Genomic DNA, 15000 nt, shown 5'->3' with positions numbered 1-15000 from the left:
TGGTGTGATGTGCAAATCCTCTTCAAATTTCCAGTGAATTCATCCACAAGTTATTTTAAGGTCAACACAGGCCAAAGGTCAACAACTCAGGTGGAATTCCCAAAAAAATCATCAATTTTCATCTGATTGATTTGAAATTTGAAGAGAATTTCCAGATTTGGTCATTGAATTCAACCACCAATTGTTTTTATCAAACTTGTTTCAGTGATTTCACAAGTATCGTGCTCTGCATGATGTCTTTTTTGTTTATTTATTTAAATGTAAAATCTTCAAATCCCATTTTTAAGTTGTGGTTGGGAGCTGTGTCCTTGGTGAGGACTTGTTTCCTTGTTTTAATTATGTATTGATGGAAATTTAAGTTTGCCTTCAAAATGGGTGGTTGTTTTTATTGTCAGCTGAGGTTGTACAAGTTGTTGTACAAGGGGTTCATCCGTTTATTTGTTTCTCAACAAGGACAACACTATAATATAACTTTTATTTCACTATATTTCTCAACATGATCTCTTTTCCTGGCAATGCACTTAATCCATCGATCCTCCAGCTTGGCTATGCCCATGCTGTAGAACTTGTTGTCTTGCCCCTCTAGGAAGTTCTCTGCAGCGTTCATCACATCATTGTCGTTCTCATATTTGTTCTCCTGCAGAGCTTCTTTCAGGTGAGGGAACAAATGGAAGTCAGTTAGCAGCATTAGCCACCTAAAGTTAGATTGTGTGTAGAGAGGCATTATCCTGGAGAAGCAGCGCACATCGGGTCAGTTTCCCACACATCTTTTCCTTAATTACATCACACAACCGGTGCAGTTCATTGGAATAATACTCCGTGTTAATAATATTTCCCTTTTCTAAGAAGTCTCCCTTTATCACAGCAACACAATCGCAAAAAAAGAGCAGCAATCACCTTTCCAGCTGATGATGTCCTCTTGAATTGTTGAAGGGGTGAGGACTTTCCACTGCATGCTCTGTTGCTTGATCTTAGGATCAAAGTGGTGAACACATGTCTCATCCTGTGTGACAATGCGCTGGAGGAAGTCATGTGGATAAGCATGAAAATGGCCCAACAGCTCATGGGAAATGTCCAGACGAGCTATTTTTTGGTCCACCGTCAGCATTCAGGGAGTTCGCCGTGCTGACACCTTTGCCATGTCCAGTTTGTTTGTGAAGATTGATTGAACTGAATCAAACTGATACCCAATGTCTCTGCTACATGCCTGATGATTGCTCCACTGTCTTTCATAACTACTTTATACACCTGTTCCACCATTTCTGGCATTGCCACCTCAGCAGGAAGTTCTAATCTGCGTTCATCTTGTTCTACCACACTTGAACTCAGCTTTGCAGTTCTTCACCATGGACTATGAAGGAGCATCATCCCCTAATGTTCCTCCTATATCCATATGTATTTGCTTGGGAGGAAGCCTTTCGTGTGCAGGTACTTCATCACGACTCTGAGCTACACTTTCTCCATTTTGACTGAATTTAAGGGGGTTTCCTTCTTTGAGTCCACACACTGGAAAATCTTTGAGCAGAAATATGGAATTAGCAAGGATAGATCTTTATATTCGATAACTTTCATCATCCTACCATGTCTATAAGTCAGTTGGGCCACAAACAAACTAGTCATCCATTGTACATGTTGTCGTTTGAATTTTTTGTCTCAAGTTGTTGTGTCAAAGAGTAGTACAAGTTGAAGGAATTCTTTTGTTCACTCTCTTTCCTTCTATTTTGCCCTTAACCCATAAAATAATGTTTATTTGCATGCCCAAGCATTATCATTTGTCGTTTCCCTCTCTTGTATATATTGTGCGTATTGTGCTCTGGTATTGGGGTGGGATGCGATGCAGGCTAGATGAGCAGAATTTTATTTTCCTGCCTCTGTGGTTTTTTTTTTCTTGTGTATTAACTTGTATAAAGTTACTTCAGAAGGTTGTGTTGTTAATCTGAAGATAGAAAGACAAGATAAGTAACAGTCTTGCTCGTTGGGTGAAAAGATGAACAAAATTCGGTGGCATAACCAGACTCTGTGATGTAATGGTTCGACTGTCCGCACTGAGTCTGGGAGTTCGATGGTTCGATTCTGACCCTGGCTGAGTAATACCAAAGACTAAAAATCGTACATGCTGCTTCCTGGCTTGATGTTCAGCATTTGAAGGGCAGTGCACAGACAAGCAACCATAAGTTGGTATCCATGGGGTGGAGGAAATTTTGCCTTTGAGTGAGGAGAGAAAAGCGACATCATCACAAAAGATAGCATCACTGGTACCCAGAGTGCTCTAGAAAGTGACTTCACTTCCCCAAGCTCGGTCAATGTGCTTGTCTAAAGTTGTCTGGTGTTGTGTCGTGTATTTAACTACACTTGTATACTGTATAATTTGTATGTGCAGCTCCACTACGAGCTTTACACCCTGTAAACCAAATAAAAAATCAAAAGTCCTTGTTCTTCTATGATCATACATTTAGGATACGTAAAATATAATAACAAGCAATCAACTTAGCAATTTTGTTCAGGTTGACCACAAAGTGACGAATCGTTTCACTCGCTGTTCGTATTTTTTTTCCTGAAATGTGAGTGTTACATTTGAGACATTCAGGTTGTTCCTCATTCACTCCTACATCCACGAGGTAGTTACCAATCTCTCCCTTCTTGCTGTACATGTAGTGATCACTCCTCATTGGTCACCGAAAAGAGATTGTTCGTGTGTAAATATTCCCCGGAAAGGAGTAAATAAACTGATTCCCAACGTTATGGCTACCCTGGCAATGCAAATCCTTCATCACAACTGGCATTGAAAATCCTTGCTGAAAGTGTAATTATTGTATTCATTCAGGAGACTTTTTTTAATGATTGTGAAGGGATTCACTCTTCAGTATGTCACTTTTGATCTCCATTGTGTGTTCTTCCCAGGGAAATCTATGCAAGATGGTTGGCCCAGTGGTGCAGAAGAGAGGATGCCGCAGTGTCGAGGTTGGGAGGATGAGAATGATATTGGCATTTGGAATCATAGTGCAGCCATTCAGGATAGGGCAAGGCACAACAGGAGGCTGCCACACAAGGTTAGAGGGACAGCTAGTTTCATGTTTCGATCTAGTTTTGTTTACCTATAAGTTAATTTACTGTCTTAAGCTTGTATCTTCCTTCTCGCATCAATGACTTGCATCGGTTAACCGAATGCTACATTTGCATGTTCCATTATTGACCTCTCCAAAATTCCCATCAAATTTCCCAGTTTGTGCTTTTTGTTAGGTCATCTCTACAGAGATGACCTAATAAAGCCGGACCAAATGTCCGTCCGTCCGTCAACAATTTTTCTTTCCAATCTTGATGAAACTTAGTGTGTGGGTAGAGGTTGATGAGTGTTGCACAACGATATAACTTTTGTCCGGGTTCAATGTCAGGGTCAAGGTCACGAGGTCACGTAAGTTATAAAAATCGCCACTTTCAAAATCTATCTAGCCTGCCATTCTACAAGATATTCGACAACTGTTTAATGATTATGATACTAAAAAATATTATCTTGTATCTAACTGGACAGATTTTTGAATTTCCATCCCGTTTGGCCGCCACGTAGCCTGGAAGATGGTCAAAAACACCTCCCGGTACAAAGAAAATTTTTTACTTACGATCTTGATGAAATTTGGTATGTGGGTAGAGGTCGATGAGTTGAGGTTGAGGCAGGTTGAGCCTGGTGTTGGCGCAGTGGTTAGGGCAGCGGCTTGGGATCCAAAAGGTCCTGAGTTCAAGCCCCGTTGGGCCACTGAATTAATACACCAGGGGGTTGACTCAGCCTGTCATCCTTCTGAGGTCGGCGAAATGAGTACCAGTATACTGGGCCGGGGTATAACCCGGTTAAAATAGGTGTACCATATCCCTGTGTCGTAAGAGGCGACCAGGGTTGTGTCAGGAAGGGCATCCGACGTAAAACATGTGCCAAATCACTATGCGGATCATACGGATGATCCGCTGTGGCGACCCCTAACGGGAGCAGCCGAAAGAAGATGAAGAAGAAGAAGAAGAAGAGGAGAAGGAAGAGGTCGATGAGTGATACCCAACGACATATTTTTTTCCCCGGATTCGAGGTCAGGGTCAAGGTCACGAGGTCACGAAATTGTGAAAGTCGCCATTTTCAAAACCTATCTAGTCTGTCATTTTAGGAGATATCTGGCAACAGTTCATCGATTATGATAGTAAAAAATATTATAGAGATGACCGTCACCCCCACACGGGGGTAATTTTTCAATTGAAAACAAGTTGTCTCCATGTACATACATACTATGTGTATGCATGCGGTCGGTTACACACTGCTCCAAGCTGTCCAGCCTGGGCTTGAATCTTGGTCCAGGTATGAACTGTCATTCTGGTGTTTCACAGGCAGGGTGATTCATCAATATATGTTGTCCCTAGAATGGATGTTAAACTGGGCGTTCCATCTGCCAGCATTAGTTGGTGGCCATTAAAGATCCCACGGTGTCCTTCACAAAGGCTAGGCAAGCTATCGCTGGCACCATGACCAAATTCAAAATTCCTACCATAACCTTCATTGAATGTCAAGCATGGCCAGCCGGTTCGTGAAAGACTTGGGCCAAGTTTCCCCCGGCCAACCCCACAAAAACATGTGAATAAATGTGGCTGTTAAAGAAGCAGATGCATGCAATGAGTAATTTGAATTTGAACCTAATATGATAAAATGTGGATTCCAAGTTGCTTCCTTTTAGAGAAGAATCCCAAATTATTTCTGCACTTTTAGGAATCCAGGTTTATGGCATTTGTATTTGGTTCAGAGCTCCACATGTCATTGTATTATATGTCTATAATAATACGATGCCTGATAGGGCAGAGCTTGGACTGCGCATGTCTGGTTGCCTCGAACTTGCTCATGCGCCATACCATATCATCAGAGAACTTACTTTGTATGCGCGTTCGTGTGCAAGTTTGCCATGCAAAGTTATTTTCACATGAGGAAGGTCATGGTCACAATAAAAACTTTCAATTCTTCATCAAATTGATACAGAAATATGAAATACAGCCACTTTCAGCAAGCTGAGTACTGTGACTTATCACGTCAGAGAGAGAAGTGCTGATGTAAATCCATCATGTAAATGCTGCACAACTATATTTCATACATGTACAAAATTGTACATGTATTCCTGACTTTGCTTATTTATTATTGCACACCCAACTTTCTATCTTCTACTTCATCCTTGAAAAAAGAAATCGAGTGATCCTGCTCCAAGCCATCTTGATACGATAGCTTTCACTCTTGCAAAGAAATTCTTTACGATAAACGACTTGAGTCCACGTACTGCTCATGCAGGTAAAGCTGAACCAGGTGAACATCCTGAAACTCTATTTGAAATTTGTCCATCATGTCGAAACTCAAGTACATATCCGAGATGTCTGGATCGTGTGACTGAAATGCTATGTCAGGTTATTTTATTTTTGTCTTGAATCTATTAATTCAATGACATTTTTTGCCAACATTTCTTTATATTGATTTTTCCTTACTGACCATGCATTATGTTTAAGCACTGTTGCCACAACTCACAATTGAAGACACAAAGTTGCATATCTCTTTTGCAAACAGAAATGTGAAACTGCTTTTTGGGAAAGTTTATTGCTAATTCATCAAACAGGACTGAATGAAACTTCCTTTCTTTAGAACCTTCTTCTCTAGAACGACTAGACAGATCGATGGTCTAGAACAGCATAAACCTGTTGTTGGCTTTGTGGTTAGGGTGGTGGCTTGAGATCCTAGGGTCCTGAGTTCAAGCCCCGTTGGCTGCTGAATTAACACCAGGGGGTTGACTCAGCCTGTCATCCTTCTGAGGTCGGCAAATTGAGCACCAGTGTTGCAGCCAAAAAGGCTGCATACGAAGGGACACAGGGTATCAACGGATTGATTAAATCTGGTATTGGTGTGGCATAGGCATGATGGGCCGAATGGCTTCCTCCTGTGTCTTAATTCCTTGTAAAATCCTTGAGGGGAAACTTCACCCACATGTTCCCCAAACCTTGGGGGGCACCAGGGTGTTCATGAATAATTAATAGGTCACATAGTCTGGCAGCCATATTGGACTAAACGAAAATCTTTAAAAAAATTCTTTCTCAACTGCTTCATCAATTGACTTGAAATGTCAAAATTATGATGTAGTAGTCACGGGGAATCTATGTTTTATATTTCAACCTGTTCAGATGTATGGTCTGGCAACCAGAATTATTTGATACTAGCAAATACTGTACAACCCTTCACTGACGGGGATATTAAAGGGGGGAGGGAGAGGGGGGAAGAGAGGAAAGAGGAGGGTGAAGAGGGGAAGAGGGCGTGTGTGTGTGTGTGTGTGTGTGTGTGTGTGTGTGTGTGTGTGTGTGTGTGTGTGTGTGTGTGTGTGTGTGTGTGTGTGTGTGTCAGACAGACAGACAGACAGACACACTCAGAGAGAGTAGGAGGGAAAAAAAATAGAGAAAGGTAAGGGGTGGAGGTGGCGTTAGCAAAGAGAATGCTACGTTATGCTTAATGACCGAACACACACACACAAAAACAAGCTCATGTCAGAACAGATGTACACAAAACAACACAACAGAGTTTGTAAAGCAATCCGCTGACAATTCTGCAAAAACTTTGATATCCCAGTTCCAGAAAATTTGTGGGAACATGAACCAAAAGCAATCACTGAAAACATGGAAGTACTGCTCACCTACGACCTCATGATCCCATCGAGCAGGAACAACCAGATATCAGATTACTTAGGTGCAAAAAAAGAGAAGAAGGCATTGCTAATTGAGGTGTTAGTAGCAGTGATTTGGAGTAAGCGATGCAGAAATCAAGAAAATAACCAAACACCAAGACCTCAAGAATGACGTGTAAATGAAAAAAGTGAAAAGATCCTGGAAGCTGAAATATGCCAAAGTTGTATGAGCCTGAAATGAGGGCAAATAAGCCTGAAATCCGGATAGGTGGCACTGTTTGACGTTTAACTGATGTTGACCATGTAATCTTTGTTTGTATGACAGAGTCTTGGGGATGAGACCTCCGGATTGGAGCTGACGCTTTATGTCCATTGGAGATTGGGGGAGTGCTTGTCACACTCCACATATTTCTATATATACTATATATATATATATATATATATATATATATATATATATATATATATATATATATATATATATATATATATATATATATGTATGTATATATATATATATATATAAGCCTGGTGTGTTGGCGCAGTGGTTAGGGCAGTGGCTTGGGATCCAAAAGGTCCTGAGTTCAAGCCCCGTTGGGCCACTGAATTAATACACCAGGGGGTTGACTCAGCCTGTCATCCTTCCGAGGTCGGCGAAATGAGTACCAGTGTACTGGGCCGGTGTATACCCCGGTTAAAATAGGTGTACCATATCCCTGTGTCGTAAGAGGCGACCAGGGTTGTGTCAGGAAGGGCATCCGGCGTAAAACATGTGCCAAATCACTATGCGGATCATGCGGATGATCCGCTGTGGCGACCACTAACGGGAGCAGCCGAAAGAAGAAGATATGTATGTATGTATATGTATATATATATATATATATATATATATATATATATATATATATATATTTAATTTTATATATCATATCATATGATATTTGAAAAAGTTGTGGACGAGTTGTGAGAAAATGAGTTGGTGAGGTGACAAGAACAAGCCGATTCGATTTTGGTTCAGATCCAGCCCATCAGTGGGATACAAAATGTAAACTGTTCAGCTTGGCAGAGGGATGCGCTCTACCAAGTGCTGTTCTACTTTGTTCTGTTTTGCCAAGTGTCGCTCAATGGGTGATTTTTTTTTCATTTGGTTACTTGTTTGTCTGCGCTTTCTGTCTGTATATGAATGGGATATCTCAAAAAGTTGTGGATGGATTCAAACAAATTTCAGTGGAGAGGTTGGGTGTATGATGAGGACAAATTGATTTCATTTTCGTGAATATTCGAATCTGGATTCGGATATGAGAATTTAAAAATTTATTTAGTGATTCTTCACCATTGAGACATGGGGCCAAAAACGATATATTGCACGATATTTCAAAAAGTTGTGGGCAAGTTTTGACAAAAGTAGGTGGATGAGTTGGTTTGGTAACAAGAGCAAGCCGGTTCGATTTTGGTTCAGGTCCAGATCCAGATCCGGCCTATCAGTGGGATACAAAATGTAAACTGTTCAGCGTGGCAGAGGTATGCACTCCACCAAATGCTGTTCTAGTTACTTCTGTAAATGTTTGCAGCTGTGAGCAACAGCGCTGTCATCCTAGTAGGGGTTGCACACTCATTCTATAGCAGGATTATATCCTATTGTATTGTATTGTGTTGTATTTGCCTTAATACTGCCTCATTTTTCTCTCCCTCCCTCTCCCCCTCCACCCTATTTATACAGGGGAACATGGGGAAATCACCATATAGACCCGATGACGTCCTGATTGACAGGCTCATCAAACAGCTGACCGACCAAGGCTTCCGTGTAAGTTCTGTTTTCTTGCATACCAGCAGCACAATCCATCTTGCATTTCGTCAGACTTTGCTTCACTGCTTTCTTACACGTGACACTGGAATCACCGTAAGCGAGGAGCCGCATTGTCGTACTTCAGATTGGCAAGATGCTTTATCACACAATCTCACAATGATTCTTGCTGAGAGGTCAGTTTTCCTGGTGTAGTACACTTGGGTTTTATCCGTCTCTTCATCTATTTATTTATCCATGGTCCAGTAAGCTATCACAGCTCCCTTTTTTATCCCCATGATTTTTGCCAAAAAATCGGGACATTGTCATTGGCTCCGTCCATCCTGTCTGTCTGTCTGTCTGTCACGCTATCTCCTCCTAAAGTGTTCTGCAGAAATTCACCAAACTCGGTAATTATGATCACGACATAGCAAGCAGTACTATTTTTGGCTTTGGCCCCCTGCGGGGTTGGGGGAGGGGGGCAAATGTTCAAATACCAAAAAGTGCCATAATAGGCACTTTTTTGATGAAACTTTGTAAATGAAATATGTGATGATTTTTGAATTTGACCCCTGGTTCATGCCCCAGTGGTGGGGACTTAAGGACACAGGGGTCAAAACGAGAATTTTTGTTAACTAAAAACTTTATATTGGGTCATTCCTGGTGGAACTTTTTGCCTTTCAACTTTGCTTTAGGTGGGGATTTGCGATGATGTGCTGTCGACTTCGCTCTAGTTACTTTTCCTTTAATGCCCTCTTATAAATTGTTCAATTCGCTTGTGATGTGAATCTTTATGAAATACAGGTTGAAATGAAAATGTTCATTCCGTGTTGTGATTCGTTGTTTACGCCATTGCAGAAAACACTAGCTCTTGTACCAAAATGTCAAAATCATGCATTTAAAAAGACAAGTGACAGCTTTGTAAGGGTTGCAGGACATTTACCTTTAGCATGGTGTAGGTCTTGTGAGGCTTTGAGCTGATCTGTGAAGATGTTAATGCAACATATTGAGCTGATGAGTTCTGACAGAATGCTGACGATGCTCCCCCACATTACAGAGAGAATCTGCTGAAGAGGCGCTCCGTGGAAATCACCTCAACCTGGAAATGGCGCTCGGTAAGCGGCCTCCATGCTAAATGGCAACTCAACACCGTGCATCTAATGAAAGAGCACAAAATGCACTTCATTTGTATTGGGGCTTCAAAGGCTGCCTCAGGAGTAGGAAGGATAGTGTAATTCTTTTGTGATTATCTAGGATTGGAGGATTGGAAAGGGAATTGTGAGTGAGTGGGGGGGGGGGTGGGTGTGAGGGTAGGGAGAATATGGACAGGAGAATGTGAAATGAATACTGAGCTGTTGATCTAATTTCTCTTTTCAATCCTGCTTCTCCCTTATCTGCATGGTGGATGAAAGGTTTTGTACTGCATCTAGGCTTTTGTGTAATGGACAGTATTCTATCAAAGTGATAAATTGATCTGGAGCTCGTACTTGGTTATATAGAAGCTCTCAAAGTCTTTACGATCGTTAGATATGAGGTGTTGGGTACTTGCAAAATAACCGAACGGTGAAATAATGTTTAATGAAGCATAGACATGGCATCTTTTTATGACTCCGACATAAACCCAATGCATGTTGACTTTGTGCCAATTGTGAACCACAGGTGTTCTGCAGAAAGCTGAGTTTGAGAGGCATGCTCTTGGTTCTGCTTTGGATTTGAATGGGTTATTGCCACGGTCCAACCTGCTTCGTGAACCCCCACTGGACCGCAACCCTTTCTTTGACAAGGTATGATTAATACCTGTGTTCACTGCTAATTTACAATGTTTACCCCCAACATGCATCTCTCTCTCTCTCTCTCTCTCTCTCTCTCTCTCTCTCTCTCTCTCTCTCTCTCTCTCTCTCTCTCTCTCTCTCTCTCTCTCTCTCTCTCTCTCTCTCTCTCTCTCTCTCTCCCCTCTCTCGCCCCTCTCTCACCCCCTCTCTCACCCCTCTCTCACCCCCTCTCTCACCCCCTCTCTCGCCCCTCTCTCGCCCCTCTCTCGCCCCTCTCTCGCCCCCTCTCTCGCCCCTCTCTCGCCCCTCTCTCGCCCCTCTCTCGCCCCTCTCTCGCCCACTCTCTCGCCCCTCCCTCGAGCTCTCTCGCCCACTCTCTCGCCCGCTCTCTCGCCCCTCTCTCGCCCCTCTCTCGCCCCCTCTCTCGCCCACTCTCTCGCCCCTCCCTCGAACTCTCTCGCCCCCTCCCTCGAACTCTCTCGCCCACTCTCTCGCCCCTCTCTCTCACCTCCTCTCTCGCCCCTCTCTCGCCCCTCTCTCGCCCCTCTCTCGCCCTCTCTCTCTCCCCCTCTCTCTCCCCCTCTCTATCGCCCCTCTCTCTCTATCGCCCTCTCTCTCTATCGCCCTCTCTCTCTATCGCCCTCTCTCTCGATCGCCCTCTCTCTCGATCGCCCTCTCTCTCGATCGCCCTCTCTCTCGATCGCCCTCTCTCTCGATCGCCCTCTCTCTCGATCGCCCTCTCTCTCGATCGCCCTCTCTCTCTCTCTCTCTCTCTCTCTCTCTCTCTCTCTCTCTCTCTCTCTCTCTCTCTCTCTCTCTCTCTCTCTCTCTCTCTATCTCTATCTCTATCTCTCTCTCTATCTCTATCTCTATCTCTATCTCTATCTCTATCTCTATCTCTATCTCTATCTCTATCTCTATCTCTATCTCTATCTCTATCTCTATCTCTATCTCTATCTCTATCTCTATCTCTATCTCTCTCTCTCTCTCTCTCTCTCTCTCTCTCTCTCTCTCTCTCTCTCTCTCTCTCGCCCTCTCTCGCCCTCTCTCTCTCTCTCGCCTCTCTCGTCTCTCTCTCGCCCTCTCTCGTCTCTCTCTCTCTCTCTCTCTCGTCCTCTCTCGCCCTCTCTCGCCCTCTCTCGCCCTCTCTCGCCCTCTCTCTCTCTCTCTCTCGCCCTCTCTCGCCCTCTCTCGCCCTCTCTCGTCCTCTCTCGTCCTCTCTCGTCTCTCTCTCGTCCTCTCTCGTCTCTCTCTCGTCCTCTCTCTCTCTCGTCCTCTCTCTCCTCTCTCGCCCTCTCTCTCTCTCGCCCTCTCTCTCTCTCTCTCGCCCTCTCTCTCTCGCCCTCTCTCTCTCTCTCTCGCCCTCTCTCTCTCTCTCTCTCTCTCTCTCTCTCTCTCTCTCTCTCTCTCTCTCTCTCTCTCTCTCTCGCCCTCTCTCTCTCTCTCTCTCTCTCTCTCTCTCTCTCTCTCTCTCTCTCTCTCTCCCTCGCCCTCTCTCTCTCTCTCTCTCTCTCTCTCTCGCCCTCTCTCTCTCTCTCGCCCTCTCTCTCTCTCTCGCCCTCTCTCTCTCTCTCGCCTCTCTCTCTCTCTCTCGCCCTCTCTCTCTCTCTCTCGCCCTCTCTCTCTCTCTCGCCCTCTCTCTCTCTCTCTCTCTCTCGCCCTCTCTCTCTCCCTCGCCCTCTCTCTCTCTCGGCCTCTCTCTCACCCGCGCCATCTCTCTCTCCCTCGCCCTCTCTCTCTCCCTCGCCCTCTCTCTCTCCCTCGCCCTCTCTCTCTCCCTCGCCCTCTCTCTCTCCCTCGCCCTCTCTCTCTCCCTCGCCCTCTCTCTCTCCCTCGCCCTCTCTCTCTCCCTCGCCCTCTCTCTCCCTCGCCCTCTCTCCCTCGCCCTCTCTCTCTCCCTCGCCCTCTCTCTCTCCCTCGCCCTCTCTCTCTCCCTCGCCCTCTCTCTCTCCCTCGCCCTCTCTCTCCCTCGCCCTCTCTCTCTCCCTCGCCCTCTCTCTCTCCCTCGCCCTCTCTCTCCCTCGCCCTCTCTCTCCCTCGCCCTCTCTCTCCCTCGCCCTCTCTCTCTCCTCTCGCCCTCTCTCTCCCTCGCCCTCTCTCTCTCCCTCGCCCTCTCTCTCCCTCGCCCTCTCTCTCCCTCGCCCTCTCTCTCCCTCGCCCTCTCTCTCCCTCGCCCTCTCTCTCCCTCGCCCTCTCTCTCTCCCTCGCCCTCTCTCTCTCCCTCGCCCTCTCTCTCTCCCTCGCCCTCTCTCTCTCCCTCGCCCTCTCTCTCCCTCGCCCTCTCTCTCCCTCGCCCTCTCTCTCCCTCGCCCTCTCTCTCCCGCGCCCTCTCTCTCCCTCGGCCTCTCTCTCCCTCGCCCTCTCTCTCGCTCGCCCTCTCTCTCGCTCGCCCTCTCTCTCGCTCGCCCTCTCTCTCTCTCCCTCGCCCTCTCTCTCTCCCTCGCCCTCTCTCTCTCCCTCGCCTCTCTCTCCCTCTCTCTCTCTCCCTCGCCCTCTCTCCCTCGCCCTCTCTCCCTCTCGCCCTCTCTCCCTCGCCCTCTCTCCCTCGCCCTCTCTCTCCCTCGCCCTCTCTCTCGCGCGCTCTATCTCTCTCTCGCTTGCTCTCTCTCTCTCGCCCTCTCTCTCTCTCTCGCGCGCTCTCTCGCTCTCGCTCTCTCTCTCTCGCGCGCTCTCTCTCTCCCGCCCTCTCTCTCTCTCGCGCCCTCTCTCTCTCTCCCCTCTCTCTCTCTCGCCCTCTCTCTCTCCCTCGCCCTCTCTCTCCCTCGCCCTCTCTCTCCCTCGCCCTCTCTCTCTCCCTCTCTCTCTCTCTCGCCTCTCTCTCTCTCGCCCTCTCTCTCTCTCTCGCCCTCTCTCTCTCTCTCTCTCTCTCGCCCTCTCTCTCTCTCTCGCCCTCTCTCTCTCTCTCGCCCTCTCTCTCTCTCTCTCTCTCTCTCTCTCTCTCGCCCTCTCTCTCTCTCTCGCCCTCTCTCTCTCTCTCGCCATCTCTCTCTCGCCATCTCTCTCTCTCCCTCTCTCTCTCGCGCCATCTCTCTCCCTCTCTCTCCCTCTCTCGCCATCTCTCTCTCTCGCCCTCTCTCTCTCTCTCTCTCTCTCTCTCTCGCCCTCTCTCTCTCTCTCGCCCTCTTTCTCTCGCCCTCTCTCTCTCGCCCTCTCTCTCTCTCGCCCTCTCTCTCTCTCGCCCTCTCTCTCTCCCTCGCCCTCTCTCTCTCCCTCGCCCTCTCTCTCTCCCTCGCCCTCTCTCTCTCTCTCTCTCTCTCTCTCTCTCCCTCTCTCTCTCTCTCGCCCTCTCTCTCTCTCTCTCGCCCTCTCTCTCTCTCTCTCTCGCCCTCTCTCTCTCTCTCTCTCTCTCGCCCTCTCTCTCTCTCTCGCCCTCTCTCTCTCGCCCTCTCTCTCTCCCTCGCCCTCCCTCTTCTCCCTCGCCCTCTCTCCCTCGCCCTCTCTCTCGCCCTCTCCCTCTCTCTCTCCCTCGCCCTCTCTCTCTCTCCCTCGCCCTCTCTCTCTCCCTCGCCCTCTCTCTCTCCCTCGCCCTCTCTCTCTCCCTCGCCCTCTCTCTCTCCCTCGCCCTCTCTCTCCCTCGCCCTCTCTCTCTCCTCGCCCTCTCTCTCTCCCTCTCTCTCTCTCTCTCCCTCGCCCTCTCTCTCTCCCTCGCCTCTCTCTCTCTCTCCCTCGCCCTCTCTCTCTCTCTCGCCCTCTCTCTCTCTCTCGCCCTCTCTCTCTCTCTCGCCCTCTCTCTCTCTCTCGCCCTCTCTCTCTCCCTCGCCCTCTCTCTCTCCCTCGCCCTCTCTCTCTCCCTCGCCCTCTCTCTCTCCCTCGCCCTCTCTCTCTCCCTCGCCCTCTCTCTCTCCCTCGCCCTCTCTCTCTCTCTCGCCCTCTCTCTCTCTCTCGCCCTCTCTCTCTCCCTCGCCCTCTCTCTCTCCCTCGCCCTCTCTCTCTCCCTCGCCCTCTCTCTCTCCCTCGCCCTCTCTCTCTCCCTCGCCCTCTCTCTCTCCCTCGCTCTCTCTCTCTCTCCCTCGCCCTCTCTCTCTCCCTCGCCCTCTCTCTCTCCCTCGCCCTCTCTCTCTCCCTCGCCCTCTCTCTCTCCCTCGACCTCTCTCTCCCTCGACCTCTCTCCCTCGCCCTCTCTCTCCCTCGCCCTCTCTCTCCCTCGCCCTCTCTCTCCCTCGCCCTCTCTCTCTCTCGCCCTCTCTCGCCCTCCCTCGCCTCCCTCGCCCTATCATATAATATTATTAATAGGCTGTCGCTCAATGATTTAAATCATAACCGCACTAGAAATCGAAGTGTCAACATCACTGTCATACCGAAGAAAAAAAACAAAAAAACAACCAGGGAGTCTGGAACATTGACGCTAACCATTACCTCGATGTGTTTTCGACTTATGAGTAATGTACAAGTAACGTGTGTCGACGTGTGTCAACGATCGCGTAGCGTGCCTACAACTTATGCCAGCGTATACGGAACGTGTGTCATTTCTCGACGTACTTGGTATATGTCGACGTATGCCAGAAAACTACGATGTATGCCAGTGTGCTCTTAACGTATACAAAACTTACCCATGACGCATTCGACATGTGCCAGCTTCGTTCGGCAAATTTTTCATACGTCGGCATACGCTGGCTAAAACGTCATGGTGTGACAGCGGCTTCACACATCGATGTCGAGTGCGGTTATGATTTGAATCGTCGAGCCGCAGCCTATGAATAGCCTATGCCACGTGATCGTCGGCGATACGCTGCCGTGCGCTATGCATAAGTTAGACTGTCGTTGG

General features: G+C 47.3%; 1 protein-coding gene across 14 annotated transcripts in view; it reads left to right on the top strand.

Annotated features, from left to right (window-relative positions):
* LOC147011933 (trinucleotide repeat-containing gene 6C protein-like) overlaps nt 1-15000 on the top strand; it is a 356840-nt gene that overhangs the window by 278439 nt on the left and 63401 nt on the right. For all 14 annotated transcript variants that reach the window (XM_085857643.1, XM_085857641.1, XM_085857642.1 and 11 more), the window contains 4 exons: nt 2902-3050; nt 8401-8484; nt 9521-9578; nt 10123-10247. In XM_085857643.1, the coding sequence (XP_085713769.1) occupies nt 2902-3050; nt 8401-8484; nt 9521-9578; nt 10123-10247 (416 nt within the window). The remainder of the gene's footprint in view (nt 1-2901; nt 3051-8400; nt 8485-9520; nt 9579-10122; nt 10248-15000) is intronic.

The sequence above is a fragment of the Eptatretus burgeri genome, chromosome 15 (assembly GCF_056783735.1).
Source record: "Eptatretus burgeri isolate ZD-2024b chromosome 15, Ebu_testis_v1, whole genome shotgun sequence".
Taxonomy (NCBI): Eukaryota; Metazoa; Chordata; class Myxini; order Myxiniformes; family Myxinidae; genus Eptatretus; species Eptatretus burgeri.
This window is presented reverse-complemented; position numbering and strand designations above follow the sequence as displayed.